Here is a 26,401-nt window from a genome sequence, read left to right as displayed (position 1 = left end):
ACTGAGCGTTGCGCACAGGCTAATCAAAGACGACAACTTTTCCCCTAACTTGATTTTCGTTAAGAGACATCCTTTAAACAAAAAATCATATAAAGTAAAAGCAGAAATTGTCGTTCATGATAAGCCTGAGCGAATTGCACGAAATAATGTGTATACTTCAGAGTTTACTTAAGTATGAAGACGAGGCACGTGTGTATATGTCTAAATGTGTCTTGTTCTGAGAAAACTGGTCATAATGCATGTGCGTGAAGTGTTGTCCCAGATTAGCCTGTGCAGTCCGCACATGCTAATCAGGGAACACACTTTCCGCCTAAACTTGATTTTCGGCAAGGAGGGACTTCCTTGAAACTAAAAATACCATTAAAGTGGAAAGTTACGTCCCTGATTAGCCTGTGCGGACTGCACAGGCTAATCTGGAACGACACTCTACGCACATGCATTAAGCCCAATTTTCTCAGAACAAGACACAAATAAACTGTGTCTATGTCTGTTAATAAAAGGCGACACTTAACGTACATGCATTAGCCCAGTAATTCATGAACGAGGCTCATTTGATATTTATATGTCTTTATGTACTTGACTACATCGTGTATTATATACATGTGTACTCATGTGCTTAAAGCCTAATGTATTATGAAATGAAACCTAAAAATCTATGATCTTAAACGAAATGTCTTATGTGATTACCAGATAATTACAAGATAATTGCCCGGATGCATTTTTGTTTCCTGTTATGAAACAACAGATTGCACAATATGTTGTTAAATGTAAACTAGCTGTAAATATGTTAAACACATTATAAGTGCACTTCAACGTTGTAGTATCCATATTTGTAAGTACAATTCAACGTTGTATTATCCATATTTAATACCTAGTTTTACTGTATGAAATATTTACGGATGGACATGTTTTGTAGAAATATTAAAATAAGCAACATTCATAACTTTCCGTTAAATATTTTGTGTACAGATACAAACAACTGCGCCAATCCGACACACGCATGCGCACACGGCTTCTGTGAAGGCGTAAATGGTTCATACATATGCAATTGTCAAACAGGTTGGACAGGAGAGTTTTGTGATATTGGTATGTGGAAATTTATATAATGAGTCGCGTTCTGAACAAACTGGGCATAATACATGTGCGTAAAGTGTCATCCAAGATTAGCCTGTGCAGTCCGCACAGGCTAATCAGGGACAACACTTTCCGCCTTAACTGGATTTTCGTGTAGAATACACTTCATTTTAACAAAAAAATGTCATAAAAGCGGAAAGTGTCGTCCCTGATTAGCCTATGCGGAAAGTGTCGTCCCTGATAAGCCTGTGCGGACTGCACAGACTAATCCGGTACTACACTTTACGCACATGCATTATGCCCAGTTTTCTCAGAACACGACTCAAATAATCTACGTTACCCGTCATAAGTACATCATCATATAAACACGTTAAAAATGTATGTAATTGTCTACTTTCGAAAACGCGTACTTTTTGTTTCATGGGATTCTTTGAATGTATATAGATTCAATCCTTAGTGTGCCATTTGTTTATGATTAATGTTAACACGTTAATTCTGTGAGGCATTATGTAGCAACTCGACACTTACATACATACGCAACTATATGGTTACTCAAGTACTCAATAATTATTGCGTAATACTAGTGGTTCCATTTATGCAAATTACACGGAGCGCAACCGTTATTTCCAACGGTTTCAAGTAATTGGTTTTTCATCATAAATCAGATATGGTTTACACAACGATACAAATAAATTATTTGGTAAATGTTTCATTTTACAGATATTAACGAATGTGTCCAGCCTACAATCCCCTGTCTACATGGTACATGTAATAACACCGGTGGCTCCTTTATGTGCAATTGTGAACCTGGCTGGGAAGGGAAGTTGTGTGACAAAGGTACACATGTGTTTGTATTTTGTGTAGATTGTAACGTACTTAAAGCTCTAGATCTGCCACTGCAATAAAGCGAATACATTATTTTGAGGTTATCATGCCGATATATGAGTTTGACAATGTACAGGACGGTTGAGAGTTTTAAAATAAAGTGATAAACAACAAATTCACAACTTTGCTATGCACACAAGTATGCTATGCACTAGTATAATATGAATTTGAGCAGTAAACTGCTTTACTGTATGACAGTGGTTCGTATATATTTGTGTTTTCTGAACTGTGAATAATAAAGTAAACCTAAGACAGTCATAGTCTTTAATACATGTTGGTTATCCACATAATACTTACTGTTATGTATAAAACAAAAATAACTGTTAGCTAGTTTGTTCGTTAAGTGGTATCACTTCCTGTATAAAACATCCTTATTAAAATGAAACATACGTTAATATTAACAACTTTCGTCTGCGAAGGTTATTCATTCAAATGTTTTTTTATATAAAAAGCAATGGTTTTCATATTTATATTTCATATAGAGTGTGTACATAATAGTATTTTATCATTAAATCATGGAATAAACCAGTTTGTAGTATATTCTTTTTTCTCATAACACTTTGTGCAATAGTTGAATTATGAATTCAGGCCTTGATATTTGAAATTAATCGAAGTTATCCCTGCTATCCTAATTATATCTGTAATTATGTTATGTTCTTGAAATGAATATCAACGGTACCTTATATTGAAGGATTAAAGCACCCTAAAATTCGTTCTCTAATAGACGTCAACGAATGTCTCCTGCTGCCTAATCCCTGTAAACACGGAACTTGCAATAACACCAATGGTACCTATGTATGTACCTGTGAACCCGGTTGGACAGGTCAGCTATGTGATACCGGTAGGACTGAGTTGTATTCTGTATTGTTCATTGCGCGAAAAAAAAGTTTTAAAAAGGCCATGAGATGTGTTTATTTTTTATATCACATAAAGCGATTTATTAGTCCACATAAACCCTAAAAATTAACGAATATTTCGTACACTATTTCGAAGAATAAAGTTAACACATAATAAACAGTGCTCCTTATAGCAATAGCCAAAATTTCAACGCTAGATGTGGTCTGGTAACATAGATTTAACAAGATACAAAAGTATTTTTTTTGTGGACAATATATTAAAAAATCATTCATTTACCAACTTAGTGTTCATTTTGCCACAAAAAAAAAATCGAACGAGCATTTTGTATCTTATTAAATCTATGTTACCAGACCACACCTAGCGTTGAAATGTTGGCTATTACTATAACGAACACTTATGTTTTACGAGTAAACTTAATTTTACGAAATATTTTGCGAAATATTAGTTGAGTTTGAGTATTTATATTACTTTAAACAAATTCCTTTTGCTTTTTACACACTCATACCCGACACAATGGTAGCATAATTTATGATCAATACAACCAATTTATAACACATTTTATAATTCCTCGCATTATTATAATAATTATTGTTTTATTTAGCGAGTGGTGTAATGCTTGACGTTTTATTTGCATAATATCTGGGTTATTCCAAACAACGCTCTGATAAACATATTTTATTTAATACTCATCCGTGACTGTCTGTGTGCGAAATACCAGCTGTTTATATATCAATTTAAAACGGTACTACATTATTAATTTGTTCCAAAGAAATTACATTCTTGTATATTGGTCTACATATATTATCTACGTTAACTACAAAGCATCACCGCTTTCATTAAAACGGCGCATATGTTTTTTCTCGCATAGATATCAATGAATGCGTCGAACAGATTCACGCATGCGCACACGGTACCTGCGAAAATACAGATGGTTCGTACGCTTGCAAATGCGACCCTGGTTGGACAGGAACGTTTTGCAGTAATGGTATGATAAACCACGGTTTCATATTTTGTGCTATTTCCAAACGCAAACACATGTTATTGGTACATTAGCTTTTCATTATGAAGGCAACAAGTATTTGTGTCAAAGTGCTTTATCTGGAACGGTATACCGCACTTTACCATGGATAACTATCGCGTTTCTTTTCTCTGAACACGGACTGTAAACACATTTGATGCGCATTATTCATGTTAATGTTTTTTGTTTGTGATTTGATATAAAACATTTGAATAAGTCTACATATATAGTATCCGCAAGTGGACACATATCCCATGGGATGTTTTTGTAGACAACAACGAATGCATTAATGCGACCCATACCTGTGTTCATGGCACCTGTGTTTATTCGGAGGGATCATACGCGTGTATCTGTGATCCAGGCTGGACAGGAAAGTTTTGTAGTAATGGTACTTTTAAAGTCTTAACTCATTAAACAGCATTGAAAGTGAGCCTCGCTCTGAGAACACGGGGTTTGATGCACATGCGTGAATTGTAGTCCAAGATTAGCCCGTGCATTACACACAGGCTTATCAAGGACGACACCTTTGCCCCAATCTGGATTTTGGTTAAGAGACGTCCTTTAACCAAAATACATGTACAATAACAGCGGATATTGTCGTTCATGATTAGCTTGAGCGGTCTGCACAGGCTAATAAAGACCGAAACTGTACGCGCATGCATGCGTCGATTGTTTCTTGAACGAGGCTTATATGAACTCATCATGAATGCCTTCTGTAATAATCCAACCATTACAATATAATTGACCGGATGCATTTGGCTTCCTGTAACGAAACAACAAATTGCACAATATCTTGTAATAATAATAATAATAATAATAATAATAATGATAATAATAATAACAATAATAACAATAATAATAATAATAATAGCTTTATTTGTTAAAGGTTACACATAAAGACAATGACACATTATACATATTATGCAGATGAATCAATACTTTTTTACCATGTGGCCTTCTTAAAATAACATACACATATATGTCTATAACAAGTAAAACATTCAAACAATATTTTTACACCCATACATAACATACATTTTGCTTTTCAGACAGACACACATGAAATATCATTGATTAGAAAATAATATGACATATCATTGATTAGAAAATCAATGTGTTTTATATTGCCTGTTAAAAGCAGAGATAGAGTATGCCATTCTTATTCCAATTGGTATACTGTTCCAAATATCCATGCAATGGTATGAAAAAGCTCGTTTCTTATAACCTGTATTCGCTTTGGTATTAACAATATCGTTATGGGTGGCAGATCTTAAGTTATATTTTTGATTTTGAGAAACAATTTTAATATTATTTAAATATTCTGATTGGTGACACATTTATATATTAAGATTGCCGTGTGGTATTTACATCTATTATTAAACGAGAGCCAATTCAGCTGTAGAAACAATTCTTTGGATGGTGTTTTATTTGGCTTTTGTAGAATGACTTTCGCTGCGCGTTTTGTAAAACATTTACTTTTGTTAAATTGGTTTTATTAGCGTTGCCCCAGATCGTACAGCAGTAATCGAAAGTGGTTGGAATATATGAATTAGAAAATAATTTCTTCACATCAAAAGTGAGATAATTTGATATCTTTTTTAGCAGAGTTATTTTAATACTTATTTTAGAGCATGTTTTATCAATGTGCACTTTCCATTGCAGATGTTTGTCGATATAAAGTCCCATATATTATGGCTAGTGACAGTTGCAATAGCATTATTATCTATTTTTAGATCAATGTTGATATGTTTTATTTTTTTGTTTCGAGCCAATAAGCATGCATTTTGATTTATTATGGTTTATCACCATGTTATTGAGGGTGCACTATTTTTGTACGGAATAAATATCATTTTGTAAGTTAGTCTGAATTTCTAAAGGATTGGCCCCTGCAGCATAAAGTGTCGAGTCATCAGCATACAAGTCTATGTCTGATTGGTGTAGTACTAACCCAATATCATTTACATAAATTAGAAACAAGAGAGGGCCCAAAATAGAACCTTGAGGGACACCACTCTTAATAGTAAGAGAGTTAGAAAAACTAGTTCCTAGTTTAACGCATTGTTGTCTTTGACTAAGATAAGAACGAAAAAGGGACAAGGTACCATCCAAAAAGTGATGACGTTTTAGTTTGTATAACATAATTTCATGATCTACTAAATCAAAAGCTTTTTTCATGTCAATAAAAACAGAACCAATACAATTTCTTTATCTACATCTTTGAGCAACTCATCAATGAGTCAAATCAGTGCTGTTTGGCAAGAATTATTTTCTCTAAACCCTGACTGATGTTTATTCAACACATTTGTTTTACGAAAGAATTCTTTTAATTAATTTGATGGAAGAGGACAATGCCAACAAGCGAGGCATGGTATAGGGGATATAACCCTGGGTTATGGTTAGGGTTAGGGTTAAGGATAGGGGTCCGGTTAGGGTAAAGTTTAGGTTAAGGCTCGCCCAAACCCGACCCCTACCCCTTCCCCTTACCCTAACCCTCTAACCCCCCCCCCCCCCATCCGCATTACAATACCATGCCTCGCTCGTTGTCGTTGTCCTCTTCCCCTTTTGAATATAGTTGGCAAAATTGAAATCGGACGATAGTTATTACAGTCTTCTCTGTCTGAGTCTTTATATATTGGTAGAACATGTGCTTTTTTTAACAAATCGGGGAAAATTCCTGTACGAACACTATTATTTATTATCGATGTAATTGGAACAACAATATGCTCTCCACAGTATTTTATAAGATTTGCACCGATCCCGTCGATTCCCGTAGCCTTGTTAACATTTAAATTGCCAATTATTTTACTTACTTCGAGAGGGGTAATGTAACTTATAGAAAATTGATGCTGTTTTAAGGATATTTCGAGATATGACTTTAAATAAGCAAAGTTTTCTTCGTGAAATTTCAGCTTATCAACAATGTTTGATATGTTTGTAAAATGCTCATTTAAGGCAATTAGGATCCTACTTTTGTCCTCAACATACACACCGTTCACTAAAAGTTTATTTGGCAAATTAACTCCATCGTTTTGATTATTGTCATTATTAGATATCATTTTCAAATTTTTCCAAATACTAATACAATTTTTAACAGCATTGTTGTAATATTCTTTCTTGCTTTTGCGAATTAATGCAGTAGTTTTATTTCGTTACAGTTTTTAATTGTACCAGTCTTTAATTTTGCGGAGGTGATCTCTATCGCGCATTCTTTTAATAACTTCTTTGATTATCCATTTTGGCATATGTGTGCTTTTTATTCTCTTTTGTTTGTAAGGGGTGTGCTTTTCTAAAACGCTATTCAAAATTCTATATAATGATTGAAGGGAGATATTTGGATCGAGAACAGTTTCAATTAAATTTAGTTGCGAAACCGATAGATCAAATTGGAAATCAGATATCACAAACTTTATAAAGCATCTTTATCTTATAATTGAGTGGGTGCCTTGTTTTGAGATTGTATAGTTAATTTTCCTTGTCATGCATATCTGATAGTGGTCGCTTATAGATATGTGTGAATATGTAATATGTAAACTAGATGGAAATATGTGTAACACATTATAAGTGCACTTCAACTTTGTATTATTCATATTGAATACCTAGTTCTAATGTTTTAAATATTTTCGGATGGGAATTTTTGTAGAAATGTTGAAAATAAACAACATTAATAATTTTCCGTTAAATATTACATGTACAGATACAAACAACTGCGACAATCCGACACACGCATGCGCACACGGCGTCTGTGAGAGCGCAAATGGTTCATACATATGCAATTGTCAAGCAGGTTGGACTGGAGAGTTTTGTGATATAGGTATGTGGAAATTTATCTAAAATTCTACGTAACCCGTCATAAGTACATCATCATATAAACACGTTAAAAAGGAATGTAATTGTCTACTTTTGAAAACGCGTACTTTTTGTTTCATGGGATGTTTTGAATGTATATAGATTCAATCCTTAGTGTGCCATTTATCTATAATTTATGTTAACACGTTATTTATGTGAGGCATTATGTAGCAACTCGACACTTATACATACATACGCAATTTTAGGGTTACGCAAGTATTTAAATAATTATTGCGTAATACTAGTGGTTCCATTTATGCAAATGACACGGAGCGCAACCGTTATTTCCAACAGTTTAAAGTAATTGGTAATTCATCATACATCAGAAATGGTTTACACAACGATAAAAATAAATTATTTGGTAAATAATTCATTTTACAGATATTAACGAATGTGTCAAGCCTACAAATCCCTGTCTACATGGTACATGTAATAACACCGATGGCTCCTTTATGTGCAATTGTGAACCTGGCTGGGAAGGGAAGTTGTGTGACAAAGGTAAACATGTGCTTGTAGTTTGTGTAGAATGTAACGTACTTAAAGCTCTAGATCTGCCACTGCAAATAAATTATTTTGAGGCTACCATGGCAATATATGAGTTTGACAATGTACAGGACAGTTGAGAGTTTTGAAATAAAGTGGTAAAATATAATTTCACAACTATGCGATGGACTAGTATAATATGAATTTCAGCGTTAAACGTTTGACTAGAATTTTAGATGCGTGTCTCTATTTTTATACAGATATCAATGAATGCCTCAATCTAACAACACCTTGTTCACGCGGTACTTGTGAGAATACAAATGGCTCCTTTAGATGTAGCTGTGCATCTGGTTGGACAGGACGGTTTTGTGAATCTGGTATGTCGAATAATATTAACTTAAAAAAAACCCTAAAAATAAAGAATAAAAATAAACATGATAATATTACCATAGTAAAAAAGAAAGATTTAAATGCTTGAACTACTCGTATTAGTAGTGCGATATAGTTTAAAGCAAAATGTCTTGATACTCTGGTGAAGTCATTGTGTATGAAACAATTAAATCGCTTGATATTCTTACAGAGATCAACGAATGTGAAGCCGACATTGATAAGTGTCTCCATGGTTACTGTAACAACACCCAGGGGACGTACACGTGTATATGTGATGCGGGTTGGGCAGGGATTCTGTGCGACGAAGGTTTGAATGTTTGTTCAGGGCACATTCCTTCAAAATATACAAGTTCCTTATTGATAAATATGTTTTCTGCTTTATTACCAGTTTTCTTGTTGTGTTTATGGAGCAATTGATATATGAAAATACAGATCTTAATACATCACATTTTTAAAACAAAATAGAATGTGTTCGCGTTGCCATTAATATATATATTAATACGACATTGGAATTCGGTTTTTCATTTTGTGTATCAAATTTTAAATACTTGTCACACGTTTTCACATTGAATTCAGAATCATTTATTATCATATGTTAAACTAAAGGTGCGTTAACCTATATTTTATCGAATTACACCTTCTTATTATAGTTTTTCTTGTTTAATTTTATTGAAGTTAACTAATGAATACTGTTATTATGGTGTTTGTTGATATCATCAAAGTGTAATTTTTTTACATTTTTGCGTTTATTTACTTGTATTTACTTTTATGCTAAAGTTTCGTTTTTTTGTCATAATATGCAATATCTACTTATACTTTCAGAATGGATGGATAGTGTTTCGTTACCTCCTATGTATTGTTCGTTGATAGATTGGTTGAATTTCTCCTAGTTTACTTACTTATACAGATGGATATTTTTTCATCTTATCTAGTTTATAATGCTATAATGTAACTCTGTTTATAGTCCCATACACTTCTATTCTGCACGAGCATATACCATAGTTTCATGTTAAATTATAGATAGTCTGGTTCCTGTCAAGTTTTAAATATAGATCTCTTCTTCAAACTGTTTGTAAATATATGTTTAGTTAGAATTTTCTAACAATAGACCTATCGTAGAAGATGCATGCATTATGTACATATTATAATATTATAAATAACGTATAGTAGCCTAAGGCCAAAAAGATGTTTGTTTTCACTTACATCGCACATATGAAGGATAGTACTCAAACCATTTTTTTTCGCGTGTTAACTATGCACAAGTTATTATTTTCATAATCTCTCCATAATCTCTTTGCAATAATTTTTTTTCATATGTGAAAGCAGTTTTTATTATTGTAATTCACTAGAATAACAGCAAAAGAGATCGAAAACTCACTCGAGAAAGCAAGCAAAAAGCTTTAAGGTCGGCTCTCAAAATTGGGGTTCGGTCGAATAAGTGGAAACGGACATCTTTTTATTTTGGGCAAAACAAATATAAATGGATAATATATTTTGTTTAGCTGACAATTAAGCAATTGTTACCACCGTTGTATGTGTTTAAGACGTGAATGAGTGCAACGTGGCAGGCAACCCTTGTGCAAATGGCGGAACATGCATTAACAACGTGGGGTCCTTTACCTGTGGCTGTAGGGCGGGTTACACTGGCGCAACATGTGATCTCGGTAAACTCCCCTTTTCGTCTGTCTTTAATAAAGGTTCATTTAGTTTAAACCTATTTATTTTAGCTCGATTGCATAGAAAGCCTAAGGAATTATTTGAAACACTCTCGAGTCCTTTTCTTGGGACTCGAATCAGTACTTGGTGTCTATGTGTTAAATCTAAAGAACGACCCTCGAATCCGTGACTTCCCGATCGCTAGGCTCATTTCGACAATTTTCCCGTTACTAATATGTATGCATTAACACAATTCAAAGCCCATTTGGGTAGATATGTGTCTAGTAAGAATAAAAACGAGGCATATTTGTTATCCAACCATTTTATAAATAAAATACGAGTGTTAACCAGATAATCAACACATGTTTCCATTTTTATTTTTTCTATATGCAACATGAAACATTTGCAGTTAAGATAAAACCTTAAGAACATAAAGGTTTACATCCGAAGTAATTATTTAATGTATAACTTTAGATGCTTCAAGAACGAGTATGTAAAACATAATTAATCGATATAACCATATAATATATGTCGTATTTTATTTATAAAATGGTTGGATAACAAATATGCCTCGTTTTTATATAAACTCTCATTTTTTTATGAATTGTCCCCGGTAAATTTTATATATCTGTATGTAAAATAAAGATGTATAATTATATGACAAAACAACAATTGATACTCGCTCTTGAGTTGTTGGAGCAGTTCGTGTAATAATGTAATTGAAATAATGATACAATAAACTAAACACTGAACTTAAATTTCCATGACGTTACAATACGAGTATAAATGCTCAATAGTTTTTCGATAACTGTATTGTCAACGTTACGTACACTTTTTGACCTCAGACATCAACGAATGTAATGCAGCACCAGGTCCATGTGCAAACGGAGCCACGTGCACAAATACTGTTGGTTCTTACACATGCGGGTGTACACCAGGGTACACGGGCTCAACATGCAATACAGGTATTGGTATAAGCTTCATACAAGATAAGTATTGATGCAAAGCATCAAAGTGCGTCGGAATTTCAGTGTAAAAGGCACTCAATGAAGTTACATGAAACGATTTTTCTCTACTGTAAATATTAATATATTGGCCGATTATTTTAAACAAAATAGAAAAAGATACTGGTATAAGCATTATCTATAATTTTGTGTTATAACCCCCAAATAACCATTATTTATGATGTTGTGTTATAACCCCCAAATAACCGTTATCTATGATTTTGTGTTGTAACCCCCAATATTTAATAGTTCATTTTATTTACATTGGTTTCCTTTTTTTACTGGCATCCGTGTGCAGTTTTCATTTATGGAACAGAACTGTGTAGGTTTTAAAAAATCTGCTTCATCTTGTAAATGTAATTTCATATTTTTCTCAACTTCAAGGCGAGATGATTCTGAACTTATTCTTATGTTGCTCATTTACGATAGGGGTTGAGTACTCATTGATATGAAAACACTGTAAAAGTTTGAAAAAAAAATTGAATGGAAACTGTAAATTGCATAAAGAAGCTGCATTTCACAATACTTTGAAATTCAGTAAAAGATCATAATAGAGTTATTGCTCCGATATTCATCATTTTCAATAGGGTTCGAGTTATACTGATATAAAAACACTTATGTTTTGGTCCGATATTGCTCATATAGAGAGTTTGGGTTGGGTCCTCATTGATAAAAAAACCTGTGCAAGTTTGGGAACAATCAGATGAAAATTTTAGACTTCGAACAACGATTTCAAAATTTCTCAAATTCTAAGGCAGATAACTATGGACGTAATGGTCGGATAATGCTAAAGGGCCCATACCACCTGGATAGTAATACGTGTCGCGCTTCGCGCTCTATATGTGGTTCTTAAAAAAAACTCCGAGGAGTGCTTGACTCTTGGGAAACGGGTTGCTGGGACACAGCTCCTCCTTGATAAGCGGCTGCTTCCTTTATCGCAACTCATTGTTACAATCAATAATACGTGTCGCGCTTCGCGCTCTATATCTGGTAGGGATAGTACTTAGAGCATATGATAGACAACCATAAAAATACATGGATAATAGATGTGTTGTTTGCATTTATTTGTTAATATAAAAACACGTGTATTTTTTTATAAGATATTTAAGTGATGTAAGAAATTTTTATTAACGTTGTCACCACGCGGCATCCATTAATTTTAATAAAAATGTCCAATTGTAGTTAAATGGATTTTAAAATGTCTACATAAAATAAAGCTTTATTATATTTATTAACCTGACTGAAACAAATTGTCAGCCGCCGAACTGTTTCGTTCGTGCCGGAACCCGGGATTGAACCGGGGGCCTTTAGATGATTGTTTCGTAAACAACTTCAGTCTAACGCTCTCCCAACTGAGCTATTCCGGCTGACATCATTTATGTACTGCTATTTGGTGAAGTTGTGTATAGCGAACGTTATTATATGTCTATTAAACTAATATAAAAACTATATAAACTAATACATTGTACGTTTTCGTACCACTACGCCTTCCAATAAACTTGATTGCACGATAGATCGTCAAATATCGTACTACATTGATTCTCCACTAAATGAGCAAATTAGAAAAACCACAAAATAAATATATTTTGATTATGTTTTGTTTTTATACAAAACCAGAAAGTTCGGCGTACTTGCCCAGTCCCTGTGATCTTCTCCCTGTGATCAGTTGTGGATCAGTTATTAATTAAAACAATTAGCTTTGCATTATTGGCAATAAATGTCGTAATAAATGTAATAGGCACAAATGCAGTACTTATTTACACTAATTTACACAAAAAATCACCACTATGCAAGATATTCTTTAAACAAAAATATATACATTAATCCGTAAAATAATTTCTCCTCCCATAAGCGAAAAAAATGCATTACATACTAGTCGCCGCTCTCCAGAGCGTCGCCAATTATATATTGTTTATTGTTATATATTGTACCCCAAAATCGAAAGGGGTCACTCTGTCGTTCGTCTGTTTTTTAATTTGTTTGTGGAGCGAACTTCCTTCATATTTCTCAAACGTTGAAACTAGAAATATGTCACAACTATGCAGATATTTGCAATGATCCACTTATTTTTATTATTTCCACCAGTCTATACTGGGGGACATATCGTTTATGCCCTGTTTGTTTGTTGTTTTATTTGTTGGTTTGTTTGCGTCAAATTTTAACATTGGCCATACCTTTTGCAATATTGAAGATAGCAACTTGATATTTGGCATGCACCTGTATCTCACGGAGCTGCACATTTTGAATGGTGAAAGGTCAAGGTCAAGGTCATCATTAAAGGTCAAAGGTCGAATATATGTGGGGGGACATAGAGTTTCACAAACACATCTTGTTTGATATGCAATTGAACTTAGTCATGAACATGGCTGTTTTGCCTGTGGCAAAAGCGTATTACATAGGTTGTTACATAGCTCTATTATTGCTGTTGTATTATTTATCTTACAAATGAGTTTAAAATCGTAGATATTGTATTCCCATAGTAATTGGACTAGTTAAATAATATGCTTTAATAAAATTAATTGTTGTATAAGGTGAAGTTAGAATAACTCATCTAACTCTGAATATACATTTGGTGCTTTTCTGACATTATACCGTTTTTTTTCTTTTATATATTGTTTCGATACGTCTGGTATAATAAATAATATAATAAATTGTTGTAAAAATACATTGGTTTGTGAGATTTGTTTTTATATTTTAACTTTAAATACTGGTGAGCATGTAAAATATGACATAACATGACTTTGCAGCACGTATTACACAGTCGTCGGAAGGGCTAACAATTCAAATTTGCGTATGTGAGGTTAAAATTGTTGCATGTGAAATGTCAAGGGTCGGATCATAGTCTAGTAGAGTGTCCTAATGCTACCGGAGTTTTATTTTTTCCAGATGTTGATGAATGCAATGTCACGAATGCATGCACCAATGGCGGTACATGCACAAATACCATTGGCTCTTTTAATTGTTCCTGTTATGCTGGATTGACTGGCGTGCATTGCGACATCGGTATTTTTTCACGCAATTCAAAGTCTATTCATTTGTTTGTGCTTATCAGTTATATTCTGGATTGACTGGCGTGCATTGCGACATCGGTATTTTTTTTCACGCAATGCAAAGTCTATTCATTTGTTTGTGCTTATCAGTTATATTCTGGAATGACTGGCGTGCATTGCGACATCGGTATTTTTTTCACGCACTGCAAAGTCTATTCACATGTTTGTGCTTATCAGCTATATTCTGGAATGACTGGCGCGCATTGCGACATCGGTATTTGTTCACGCAATGCAAAGTCTATTCACATGTTTGTGCTTATAAGTTATATTCTGGATTGACTGGCGTGCATTGCAACATCGGTACTTTTTTCACGCAAAGCAAAGTCTATTCACATGTTTGTGCTTCTAAGTTAGCTTTTGGAGCTTTCTGTTCACCCACCAAGCATTTATTAAAGCTTTTTTTATTGTTTGGAACCTGATAATTAGACAACGAATACGGCTTCCATTACACATCCACACTCATGGAATGTTAAATCATTTTCTGATATTATGTGTAATGATTGATAATAATTGGCTATATTCCGATTTTGATACTATTATTGGAAAAAAAGTGTTTCTGAAAACATTTCATAACTTACACTAACTTTTAAGTATGTATTTCTATCACATACACCATTATCACCCATTTACAATTTTAGCTCATATTATTTGTGTTGCTTTGCTTTTAATTGCGCCGGCCATTATCGCATTGTTATTCGACCGGTTCGAGAGTCTACCGTTTTACAATTTCCATCACATTCATCCTTACCATGAAACCTAGCTTTCGGTATGCCACCATCATAACGCGGAAGCGCTGTCACTTCCATCTTCTCAGTGTTGCAACAGACACGTTTTTAAACAAAACATATTATCTTTTTTTCATTGTGATAGTCAATCGATATTTGCTGTTATAAAACATTTTTATGGCTATAAATTGGTTGTAGTTTTTTTTTCAATTTATTTTGTCAAACGATGAACCTTTTGGAATGTAAATTAGATTGGCCATGCTTTTGTCATATATAAATCGCCTTTAAATTCCATTCATCTCTCATTTTGTTGCAAGCACAAACGTTCGCCCCTTTTAAAATGGCGTTTCATTTGAATACATCGCCATTGTACAATAAATGTAAGCTATTCAGCACTCGTTCCGCCGCTTCTGTCCCTGAATACAGTCTAGAAATTCAGTATATTTAAAAAAAGTGAATGTAAGTATTTACGTTGTTCAACTCATGCACTGCTACAACTTGTACTGCAGCTTCAATTTTTTTCGACAATTGTTACATACCGCATTACTATGTAATCAACAGAAATTAAGCTTTTATACATCTGCTTGAACAACATACTAAATCATGTATATAAACGCATGCGTGTATATATTATCACATTTATGAATATAAAATACATGAGTTCACAACAGCTAGATTGACTCTTTTTGCAAATTCGTAACATGTATGATTTCAAAATGAAATTTGCAATCCTAATTTAATTTTCATACAAATCATAACCATGGGCTTAAATAATGATTTAAGTACACGGGTTTCCCGAGACTATTGACTTTGACCTTTGAGATTATTTTTAGACATCAATGAATGCGATTCTATTAACAATCCCTGCGTAAATGGCGCGAACTGCACGAATACGATTGGTTCGTTCTCTTGCGGTTGCCCAATTGGATTTCAAGGAACAACGTGTGGCGAAGGTAATATGAATGTCCATGACAATATCATTGTACAATGGTTGATAAGTGATATTTTAGAAAAACACGGTGCCCCACCCCCAAAACAAATCCAACAAAATACATATCATCAAATGTTTCGTCAATAATAAGCATTGGAAATATTTTCAGGAAAACAATTGAACAAGAAAAACATCCGACTGAAATTCATTTTACCCCGTATTTTGTTTAAAGAGTGTCCGTCAAAATGTATTTCAGAAATCTATTTGGTGTGTTTATGGAAGAGTTTTGTACTCGACATTACATGGCGAAATTGAATGTTGCGATGTACAGCTTCATCAGCGATGTATTAAATACCACCCTAGTGCCTTCATTCGAACAGTTACTACTGAATTTCATATAACTTTGATTTGTTGGTAAATTGTGCATCGAATACAACATCAATTATATTCATTTTTTTCTTGCAAATTTATTCCTAGAGATATGTTTTGAAGCAATGTTTCCATCATTATTGAGCAAAATCAATTGAATTATTTCCGATATATTGGGTGTGTGCGTCACTGTTTTGCAATTGGTCCCTTGCAATAAATAAATAAATGCTTTGTATAAGACTGTTTCTCTCCTGCTGGTCCAGTTGAAGTTTTTTTTAATTTGTTTTGTGAATGTCTTTCTCTTGTACATTGATGTTTAAGATCTAAATGGGTTCTGCAAATTGAAAAATATGAGCCAAGCTTTCCAGTTAGAGTGAACTGTTCATGTGAATGTTATGTTTCGTACATATACGTTTCATGGCCGTTTCATTTCGCGTACCACTTTATATTTCTTTTGGGCGATGACAATCTTTATGTACGAGCTGTTTACCTTGAAAATTGTTCTCGCTCTCTCAAACATCATCAGACGAAGTGTCAACCGTGGATGGAGGTCCTGTTGTTGGTTTAAGTCAGACTTTGCCAGTATTTAAGTGCTGCAGGTGCAATTACGAAAGTCGCCTGATTAAAGTCGTTGGTTGTCTTAAATTAATTACGATAAAACAAACACGAATTATGAAGTGTGTGATGATGTCATGCATTTCAGATATCAACGAATGCACATCGGGACCAAATCCATGCAATAATGGAGGGACCTGTACAAACGCTGTAGGCTCCTTCACTTGCACTTGCAGGCCAGGGTATTCAGGGCAGACTTGCAGCACAGGTTAATACATTAATTGTGGTGTTACAAATATCGAAACAGTGAAACTCGAGAAACTATTAGGAGATAAATTATTGTTCTTATTAATAACTCTTAGAACATAACGCCAAGTATATATCATGATGTAAACTGGTTTCATCGCATTGGAACGATCGATGTATGAATATGTTTTATTAATTTGATTATAAATAAATAATCGCAAAAAAATATTTTTAATTCAAGTAATGGTTATGAACAAAACTGTGGTAATATCAATAACACTTTATAAGAGAACCAACTGTATATTTATAATACAAATCGCTGCCTAAGTTTGATATATGCATGAACTGATGCATAGTGATGCTTTATAAAATAATGTTATTTATTTACTAACTTGACTCTGCATTATCTGCGAATCAGATGTGGACGAATGTACCTTTACACCTGGTCCATGTGCGAATGGAGGAACATGCACGAACACGGATGGATCGTTCACTTGTAGATGTACCCCAGGCTTTACTGGCCCAACATGTAAAACAGGTAATAGTATGTTTAATTGTCTTTTGTCTATTATTGTACGTCCCCGCAACGAAGGTAAGGATGGTATACTTGATTAAAGTATGTCTACGCGTCAGTAAGCATGTCTTTCTTTCGAAACACTCTTCATACAAACAACTTCAGACTTTATTTTATTTAACGTAAATCCGTCGAAAATGCGCACAATATTTTCTTTTTTGTGCAGTTGTTGATGTGTAATGACTGTTAATTCACGTATAAATATGCCTAAGGTATGCCATTTTTGAAAGACATTTTTGAACATTGAAATTACTAGTTTTTTACGTACCAAGACTTGCAAAGTATTGGAGTATTTGTCAGTTGATTAGTAATATATAGTTATATTGAACTATTTAGTTTGGTAAAATAAATAACGATAATGTTATGGATACAATACCATATGTGAATTGAACTATTTAAAAACAAACGCAAAGCCATATTGACATATCGCCATATTGACTATAAGTGATGCTTAATTGAGCTTAGTTATCTATTTACTTAATTACTTGACTGGACGCTGCTTTATCTTTAAATTTGTAATCAGATGTGGACGAATGTACCGCAACACCTGGTCCATGTGCAAATGGAGGAACATGCACCAACACTGTTGGATCGTTCACTTGTAGATGTACACCAGGTTTTACTGGCCCTACATGCAACACAGGTAATACTGTGCTAGATTTTCGTTGGTTTATTTCTGTACGTCCCGGCAACGAAGGTTAAAATGGTATTCTTGATTCAAGAATGTCTATGCGTCAGAGTGTCTTTCTTTCCAAACATTCTTTTCCGACAACAGACTTCAGACTTTATTTTATTTAACGTAAATCCGTCTAACATGCGCACAATTTTAATTTGTTTAAGAAGTAGTTGTTTTGTAATGTATATTGACTCTCGCTTAAATATGGCAAAGGTATGCTTTTTTTAATTGACATTGTTGAACATTGACATTACTATTTAATACGTACCAAGACATGCAAAGTAATTAAGTGTTTGTCAGTTATTAATTAATATATAGTTATATTGAAATATTTGGTTTGTTAAAAAAAACTCACGATAATGTTATGGATACAATACAATATGTGAATGGAACTATATAAAAATAAACGGAAGACATATTGACATATCGACATATTGATTATAAGTGATGCTAATTAGAGTTGAGTTATCTATTTACTTCATGGATGCTGCTGTATCTATAAATTTGTAATCAGATGTGGACGAATGTACCGCAACACCTGGTCCATGTGCAAATGGAGGAACATGCACGAACACTGTTGGATCGTTCACTTGTAGATGTACACAGGGTTTTACTGGCCCTACATGCAACACAGGTAATACTGTGCTAGATTTTCGTTGGTTTATTATTGTACGTCCCCGAAACGAACTTGAGGTTGGTACACTTGTTTCCAGTATGTAAATGCCTAAGTGAGTATGTCTTTCTGCCGACACATTCTTTTCCGACAAAGGAATTTTGTCTTTAACCTATTCGTCGTAAATCAGTAAAACATGCACGCAACAATACTTTTATGTACATTTGTGGGTTAGCAATGTGTGTTAAATCACTTTCAAATTGCCCGAGGTATGCTTGTTTTAGTACAAATTACGGAACATTACACTTACTACTTTTGATGTTCCAAGACTTGCGATGCTACATGTATGGCAGTGGTTTTTTTACCTGCGAGTCCTGCGTCCTGGACTCACAAAAACCTCTTGGGATGCAAAGTTTCGAATTATGTGAGTCCCAAAAATGCATTGAAATTTCTCAAAAAATAAAATAATTTCGTTTTAAATTTGGACTCACTCTTTCAATTCGGGGACTCATAGATTTGTAAGTTATAGAGTTCCAGGACTCAGATACGAAAATTTGTAAAAATATCATTGTATGGGCTATGTGTGTCTAATGTGGTAAGATATACTTATTTTATAACATTTGTTTTCGTAACAGAAACTTAAACTAATGTGATGGATCTTATGGTGTATACCATACGCGATTTTAAATGTAGGATTGCAATACCAGAAAATATTCACCCATATGACTTGTAGCTTGTAGTTTTTATTAACAATTGAGAAAACTGCTTGGAAGAATAAACGGGCAATACAACTGAAGTTGGGAAATGTGATGTGTTATCTTAGACGTATGTTTTGGCACTTGAACGTCATGCAGTTACAGTAGGAACGGTACAAATAACTGTGGCTTCTTGCGACGGCGGAAGGGCATTCGCATAATGTAGTACATTTGTCTGTGAACATTTGTCAAGAACTGTGGCGTCCATGCGCAAATTCACTTGTTCATATGACCAAATCATCAATTACATCGGTATACATGTATCTTTATACTCTTTATGTTTTATGATGTTTTTTATTTATTCACTTGCATCACTTGCTTAAATCACGCCTACAAATCCTTCCCTTGCCTTACCACAGTTGCTTATATCTCGACTTAATTCGCTAAGAATTTTCTAAGCGAGAGCTGTCATTGTGTGATCCCGCTAAGAAATTGTGTAGTGAGTAAAGTCGAGATATATATCGTTGATTAATACGCAATAAACGCTAACCACTTTCTTGATGATATTGGTGAAAAGTGAGCGGCATAAAAATAAATAAAATAAAATGGGTTTATCGGCGAAACATACCTGTCTCGTCATGGCCGTCGCCATCATGACTATCGCGGGATTAACCTATCTGTTGACTTTCGTGACCTGTACAATAATATTCTTGCTTTGGTACTATTTTATATATGGTTTCGGCGATTTCTATCAACACAAAATGCCAAAGTTGCTGCCAATTATGATTTTCTATCAGGCATAACTATCAATGTGCTGTAAGTTTGGCCTTCGTGTCTTTCATTCATCTGATTCGTCGTTCTATGGTGTACTATTTAATCGACGTATATTTATTAAATAGGCTATCTGCTTTTTTATCTATGCGATCTTAAATTATTAAATCAAAGTGCAAGAGACGTACTGCATTACTTTTACATTTAGCTTATCTGGCTTAAGTCCGACTGTTTCCGATCTTCATACGCGGCGCATACGTGAGATTTATTTATACAAAGCAAGGTGTATGATAATATATCGCCCCGAATTCGTCATTATTGAATATTAATATTGTTACGGGAATGAGAGCTTTAATTTTTGCCGAATAAACTAAACTAATACTGAAGACTTTGTATCGGCTTTTTATTTAGCATGCCATTACTATAAACAGCACTTCTTCTCAAAATAGCTTTAAAAGGAATCACAGACTTTCAAATTTTAAGTCATCAATGAATAACTATATCAGAGGGGGTAATCACCGTGATTATCAAGATGGCGACGTCCATGCCGATGCCGGTATTTTTTGCCGTTTTATACCCTTAATACTTGTTTTTTTAAATAACGCTCACTTTCCAGCAATATTACCAAGAATTTTACTGGCGTTTATTTCATAGTAATATTCGCTCTATATCTCGACTTTACTCGGTGCAAAATTTCTTAGCGGGATGACCTAATTAGGGCTCCACTAAGAAAATGTGCGGGGAGTAAATTCGAGATATAAAGTGAATTTAAATACGAAATAAACGCTAATCACTTTTTAACTGTTATGGCTGGAAAGTGAGCATCGTGGTAAAGGGTAATTCAGGTCGTTAAACAAAAGTTATTACGGGTATACAACGGCGAAAAATAGCTGTCTCGGCATGGACGTCGCCATCTTGACTATAACGTGATTACCCCCTCTGTATATGAAATACAAGTATCTGTGCATTTACTTCCTAAGCGAAGCATCTCTATTCACTCCAGTATGAAGTTTGTTGTTGTTGTTTTGTGTCTTTTTTTAATGTGTACCAATCTGTGGGCAAGGATGTACAAATATAAATATGTTAGATGAATACAAACGGATGTGTATTTGTTTCAGATGTTGATGAATGTACTGACTCAGAAAACCCATGCAAAAATGGCGGGACGTGTACTAACACAGTCGGTTCTTTTAGTTGTTCCTGTCAACGTGGCCTAACTGGAGCTCAGTGTGATATTGGTATTTTCTTGACCTTTTGTTTGCTTGTCCGCTCTATCAGCCTCAACGCTTGTTCAATCTCATCGTCAATCCCTGATGAACATTTGGCGTGTCCGCTATATCAGCCACATCGATAATGCCCGGTGGACATTTGGCTCGTCTGTTTGATAATTCTTTGGCTTGTCCGCTTAGTCAGCTTAATTGTCAATGCCTGATGAACAGTTGTCTTTTCCGCTAAATCTGCCTCATCGTCAATACCTGGTAAATATTTGGATTGTCCGCCTTTTCAATCTCATCGTCAATGCCTGATGAACATATTGCTTGTCCGCTTTATAATTTTCATCGTCAATGGCTGATGAACATTGGCTTTTCCAATTTATCAGCCTCATCGTCAATGTCTGATTAACAGTTGGCAAATTTATTAACCACATCATCAATGTCTGATGAACATTCGGCTTGTCCGCTTTATCGACCTCAACGTCAATGCCTGGTGAACAGTGGGGTTATCCGTTATATAAGTCTCAACGTCGATGCATGATGAACATTTGGCTTATCCGCTTTTACAACCTCATCGTCAATGTCTGATGAACATTAGGCTTGTCCGTTATATCAGCCTTAACGTAAATATATGATGAACAGTGGGCTTGTCCGCTTTATCAACCTCAACGTCAATGCCTGATGAACATTGGGGTTGTCCGTTAAATCAGCATCAACGTCAATGCATGATGAACAGTTGGCTTGTCCGCTTGATCAACCTCAACGTCGATGCATGATAAACAGTGGGCTTGTCTGCTTTATCGACCTCATCGTCAAGGCCTGGTGAACAGCTGGCTCGTCCACTTAATCAATTTCACCCTTCTATGCCTACACATTGTATTACGTGTTTGCTTGCCGCTCACATCAGTCACATTACCGGTGATGCCATGCTTACGATCAGATATTCCGTCATCAACGTATACATATTTAGGGAGACCTGCTCCAATGTCTTCAGCGTTATTCGGCTGTGATGTATCCTCATTTTTTTCAGCATATATCATATGGCATTATTAATTATTTTCCAATTTGATCAAATATATGTAAGTGACAAGCTTCAATGTAAGCTTCAATCATCGTCCGATTCCTAAAATATAGCAGGCGCTGTAATCTGTTCTAATTATACAAGATAGGTTCATTCTTGAATACAAGCATTTCAAACATTAAGCTTATCAAAATAGAGCGAAATATCTGTCGATTCTGGAAAAAGTTATGACTGATGTGGCTTTGAATCTTTGTGAGTAGGTTTAGAATGTAACCTCAGATTTTATCAGCCACATTGCTTCCAACAAATTTAAACTCTTTGACCATCCGTTGTTTCCAATAAGTTTTAAGAAGTCCTTTTTATCTGTCATGATTTATTTTGAAAGCAGATATTTTCGGCAAGAATTTAAGAGAAAACCGACACCCTGTACATGCGAAGTATTTTTTAGAATTACGCTTTCTTGCACATTCAACATGTATGCTATTTTTATAGTTTTTAATCTTATTTTAGACACGCGCATCTCATTTTAAAAAGTCGATAACCACATTCAATGTTTAATATAATGATACCCTTTTTCCATCATAAAATCAACATTTAATGCACTCATTTGATATATTTCCATACTATAACAGTCATTAATTTTAACATATTTGTTAACATCCTTAATTTGCCAAAAAAACAAAAACGGTAAAGTGTGGATCAGGTTTATACATATTTTAAGCTTTGATGTTCCTATTCTAGATATCAATGAATGCAATTCTACAAGTAATCCGTGCGCAAATAGAGCGAACTGCACGAATACCTTTGGGTCGTTCTCGTGTGGTTGTCCCATGGGATTTCAAGGGACTACGTGTGACGAAGGTAATGGTGAACTGAAGATAATTCCAAAGTTTCAGTCCCTGAAAGCATCAGTTAATCGAAGCTCATATGGAAAAGCACTAACGGAATATCGATTACTGTATAAACGAACGTTCTTGGTGTTAACAAGTATCATAGAGTGTCAAAAAGTTTCATATCAATTCTATTATGTTTTCTTTACTCCAGCATGAACCACGATAATTGTCAACGTATCAAATACACGTTTACATCTGTTTTCTCATAGATATTGGTTTTGAGAGATCTGAAATCTTTCTCTTTAGTTGAATGCTTTTGGGTCTGCCTTGAACTTCCATTCACATATTTCAGATAATCCTGTGTGAACATTCTGCCAAATAATGCGGTTTCCCAAGTGAACAAACACATTCGCGTAAATTATTACAAATGTTTGTTTTTAAAATATAATATTACTACGAACACAATTGGTTGTCATTCTGTTGCAGATGTTGATGAATGCACAGTCCAAGAAAACCCGTGCAAAAATGGCGGGACGTGTACTAACACAGTCGGTTTTTTTAGTTGTTCCTGTCAACGTGGTCTAACGGGAGCTCACTGTGATATTGGTATTTGCTTCACATTGTCTTGGCTGGTCCATTTGGTCATTGCTTTTGTCAGTTTCACGTCCACTATTTGCTTATCCGCTTTATGATTCACGTTGTCTTGGCCATTCCGCGCCATCTGTCGCATCGTCACCTCCGTTTTAACCGTGTGCTTGTTATCTTTCTCAAAGTTTATCTAATGAACGGTTCGCTTTCCGCTTCACCAGTTTCAACGTCAGGACCTTACGTACCGTTGTTTTCCCAGTTTACTAAAGTCAGTCCTAAAGATCTGGTCCACGTTATGTTTGCGTGTCGGCTTTAATAATTTCCTCGCGAGTGCCTTTTGTCGGTTTGATTGTACATTTTATCCACATCATCGTCAATGCCTGATGAGCAGTTGGCTTATCCGCCTATTCAATATCATCGTCATTGCCCTTGACCTTGTGAACCACTGCTTTGGTCATCAGCGTATGCATTTCTTACCGACCCGCTTCAAGCTTTATTTTTTGTCTATTACGACCCGTTGTATTCATGCAACAAATGGTCAGACGTACTCTATAATCGTATTTTGCTATGTCTCACTGCGCTGAAGCTATACTGTATAACGCATGACTCGGAATAATTTAAGCATCACTACCCGCTTCCTCTTGAAATCTGCCAGCTCCAAGATCAGTGCTTAACATATGTAAACTTAATGCTTGATCACAAACATGCAATTATTATGGAATCAAAAATAAAACCCATATTTTAAATTGCGCAAGTACGAAAATTATTTTTTACGAGCTGCATTGGTGCCTACAAATTCTTATATAAATGTTATCTCTGTATCAACTGTCTGTACTTGTATCATGGTTCGTAAATATTCTATATTGTCTCTCATCTGCAATTTAGTTCAAGGAAATTCAATGCCTTCAACATGTATAGTACTAATTCAGCAGGTATGACCTTTGAATATTTGCACATTCAACAACTGTTTAAAACTATTTCTTTGCACGTCCAGCTTATTTTGTAGTGTCATTCAATCGCATTCAGTTTGTAAAGGATGTGCTTTATGTGCAGCTTATTAAAGGCAATATAAATATCTCTGAATATCATTTTACTTATGGCGTCTATATTTTTCAATATATAAACTTATACCCACACCTCAACAGTTGCATAATACTAGTATTCGGTCAAACATCAATTAGATGATGAAACATTCATTAAAACTAAAATTGCCTTTGGTGGTATTCTCTTTTCGGATCAATAATTGTCGTTGACAAGTGCGCAAGCTTCTTTTTAAGGATTTTCATCATCAGTTTTTAACACGTTGCAATGTGTTTTCGACTGTATTATTTATTGCATGGTGTTTATACTAACTGATATTTGCGATGTGAGATAACGCAGCTTTGATCATCGGCTAATGCATGTTTATACCAAACTAAACCATTGTCATGTTCATAAAATATATATTAAAACCTCCTGATAAAGTTTTAAATAGATTATCAATATGTTTCAAAAATAAAACTTCTCAATAAATTCATCCTTCTTCTTCATAATCAGCCAGACTAGACTTAGTACGTTTTAAAGAAAAAAAATTCTTTACAATTCATTAAAATGCAAGCAAATTATTTTGACGAGTAATTGTGGACAAGTTCTATAAAATGTTTTGCACTGAGATTCCAATTTTTAGACATCAATGAATGCAATTCTACGAGCAATCTATGCGCTAATGGGGCAAACTGCACGAATACCTTTGGGTCGTTTTCGTGTGGTTGTCCAGTGGGCTATCAAGGCACAACGTGCGGCGAAGGTAATCGTGAACGATTGAACAATCCATATTGTGAATCCATTTATTTAGTAAGCTTTTGTGAAGACAGTTGTTTTTTTAAGTATTATATATCTGATTGAATATTCAGTGTCATTTCAGGTTTAAAGTATGTAAAGAAATCGTTCATTGCTTGTGTCTGTGTTCGTATTAACGGCTTTATTTTAGAAGTGTTTGATCAAAACACAAAGTACATAATTATATTTGCCACGCACATATACGATAAATAATAACCCATAATATCCACAGGCTACTAATGTCCGCCTTCACTTCACAAGAATGCTGTCAGTATCCATTGAACTTCGATTGTTATATTATCATTATCCGTGATGAATTTGTTCCCTTTTTTTGCAGTGCCAGGAGACTGGTCATTTTATGTTGTTTTTTTTAAATTATTTGTTATTGTTTTTATCAGCATTTGATCATAAAACCCATGTAATACAGTTTTTCTATGTTTTCCTCAACAATATAACAAGTTGCATAATAAATTACATAGTAAATTTACTTTTAACACGTCATCAGCGG

The 26,401-nt window shown here is 34.5% G+C and overlaps 1 protein-coding gene and 1 non-coding gene across 2 annotated transcripts in view; one reads left to right on the top strand and one right to left on the bottom strand.

Moving 5' to 3' along the window:
- LOC127834336 (fibrillin-2-like) overlaps positions 1–26,401 on the top strand; it is a 121,919-nt gene that overhangs the window by 44,663 nt on the left and 50,855 nt on the right. Inside the window, exons 40-59 of the mRNA XM_052360082.1 lie at positions 970–1,086; positions 1,795–1,911; positions 2,684–2,800; positions 3,686–3,802; positions 7,530–7,646; positions 8,063–8,179; positions 8,425–8,541; positions 8,745–8,861; positions 10,099–10,218; positions 11,056–11,175; positions 14,101–14,217; positions 15,823–15,942; positions 16,993–17,112; positions 17,509–17,628; positions 18,188–18,307; positions 18,855–18,974; positions 21,538–21,657; positions 23,396–23,515; positions 23,974–24,093; positions 25,742–25,861. Of these exons, the coding sequence (XP_052216042.1) occupies positions 970–1,086; positions 1,795–1,911; positions 2,684–2,800; positions 3,686–3,802; positions 7,530–7,646; positions 8,063–8,179; positions 8,425–8,541; positions 8,745–8,861; positions 10,099–10,218; positions 11,056–11,175; positions 14,101–14,217; positions 15,823–15,942; positions 16,993–17,112; positions 17,509–17,628; positions 18,188–18,307; positions 18,855–18,974; positions 21,538–21,657; positions 23,396–23,515; positions 23,974–24,093; positions 25,742–25,861 (2,373 nt within the window). The remainder of the gene's footprint in view (positions 1–969; positions 1,087–1,794; positions 1,912–2,683; positions 2,801–3,685; positions 3,803–7,529; positions 7,647–8,062; positions 8,180–8,424; positions 8,542–8,744; positions 8,862–10,098; positions 10,219–11,055; positions 11,176–14,100; positions 14,218–15,822; positions 15,943–16,992; positions 17,113–17,508; positions 17,629–18,187; positions 18,308–18,854; positions 18,975–21,537; positions 21,658–23,395; positions 23,516–23,973; positions 24,094–25,741; positions 25,862–26,401) is intronic.
- Positions 12,492–12,581, bottom strand: Trnaf-gaa (transfer RNA phenylalanine (anticodon GAA)). The gene is given in 2 exon segments: positions 12,492–12,527; positions 12,545–12,581. It is a non-coding gene; the product is annotated as a tRNA-Phe (tRNA).

The sequence above is a fragment of the Dreissena polymorpha genome, chromosome 6, assembly GCF_020536995.1.
Source record: "Dreissena polymorpha isolate Duluth1 chromosome 6, UMN_Dpol_1.0, whole genome shotgun sequence".
Classification (NCBI taxonomy): domain Eukaryota; kingdom Metazoa; phylum Mollusca; class Bivalvia; order Myida; family Dreissenidae; genus Dreissena; species Dreissena polymorpha.
Note: the sequence above shows the minus strand (reverse complement) of the source record. Positions and strands in the feature narration are given on the sequence as shown.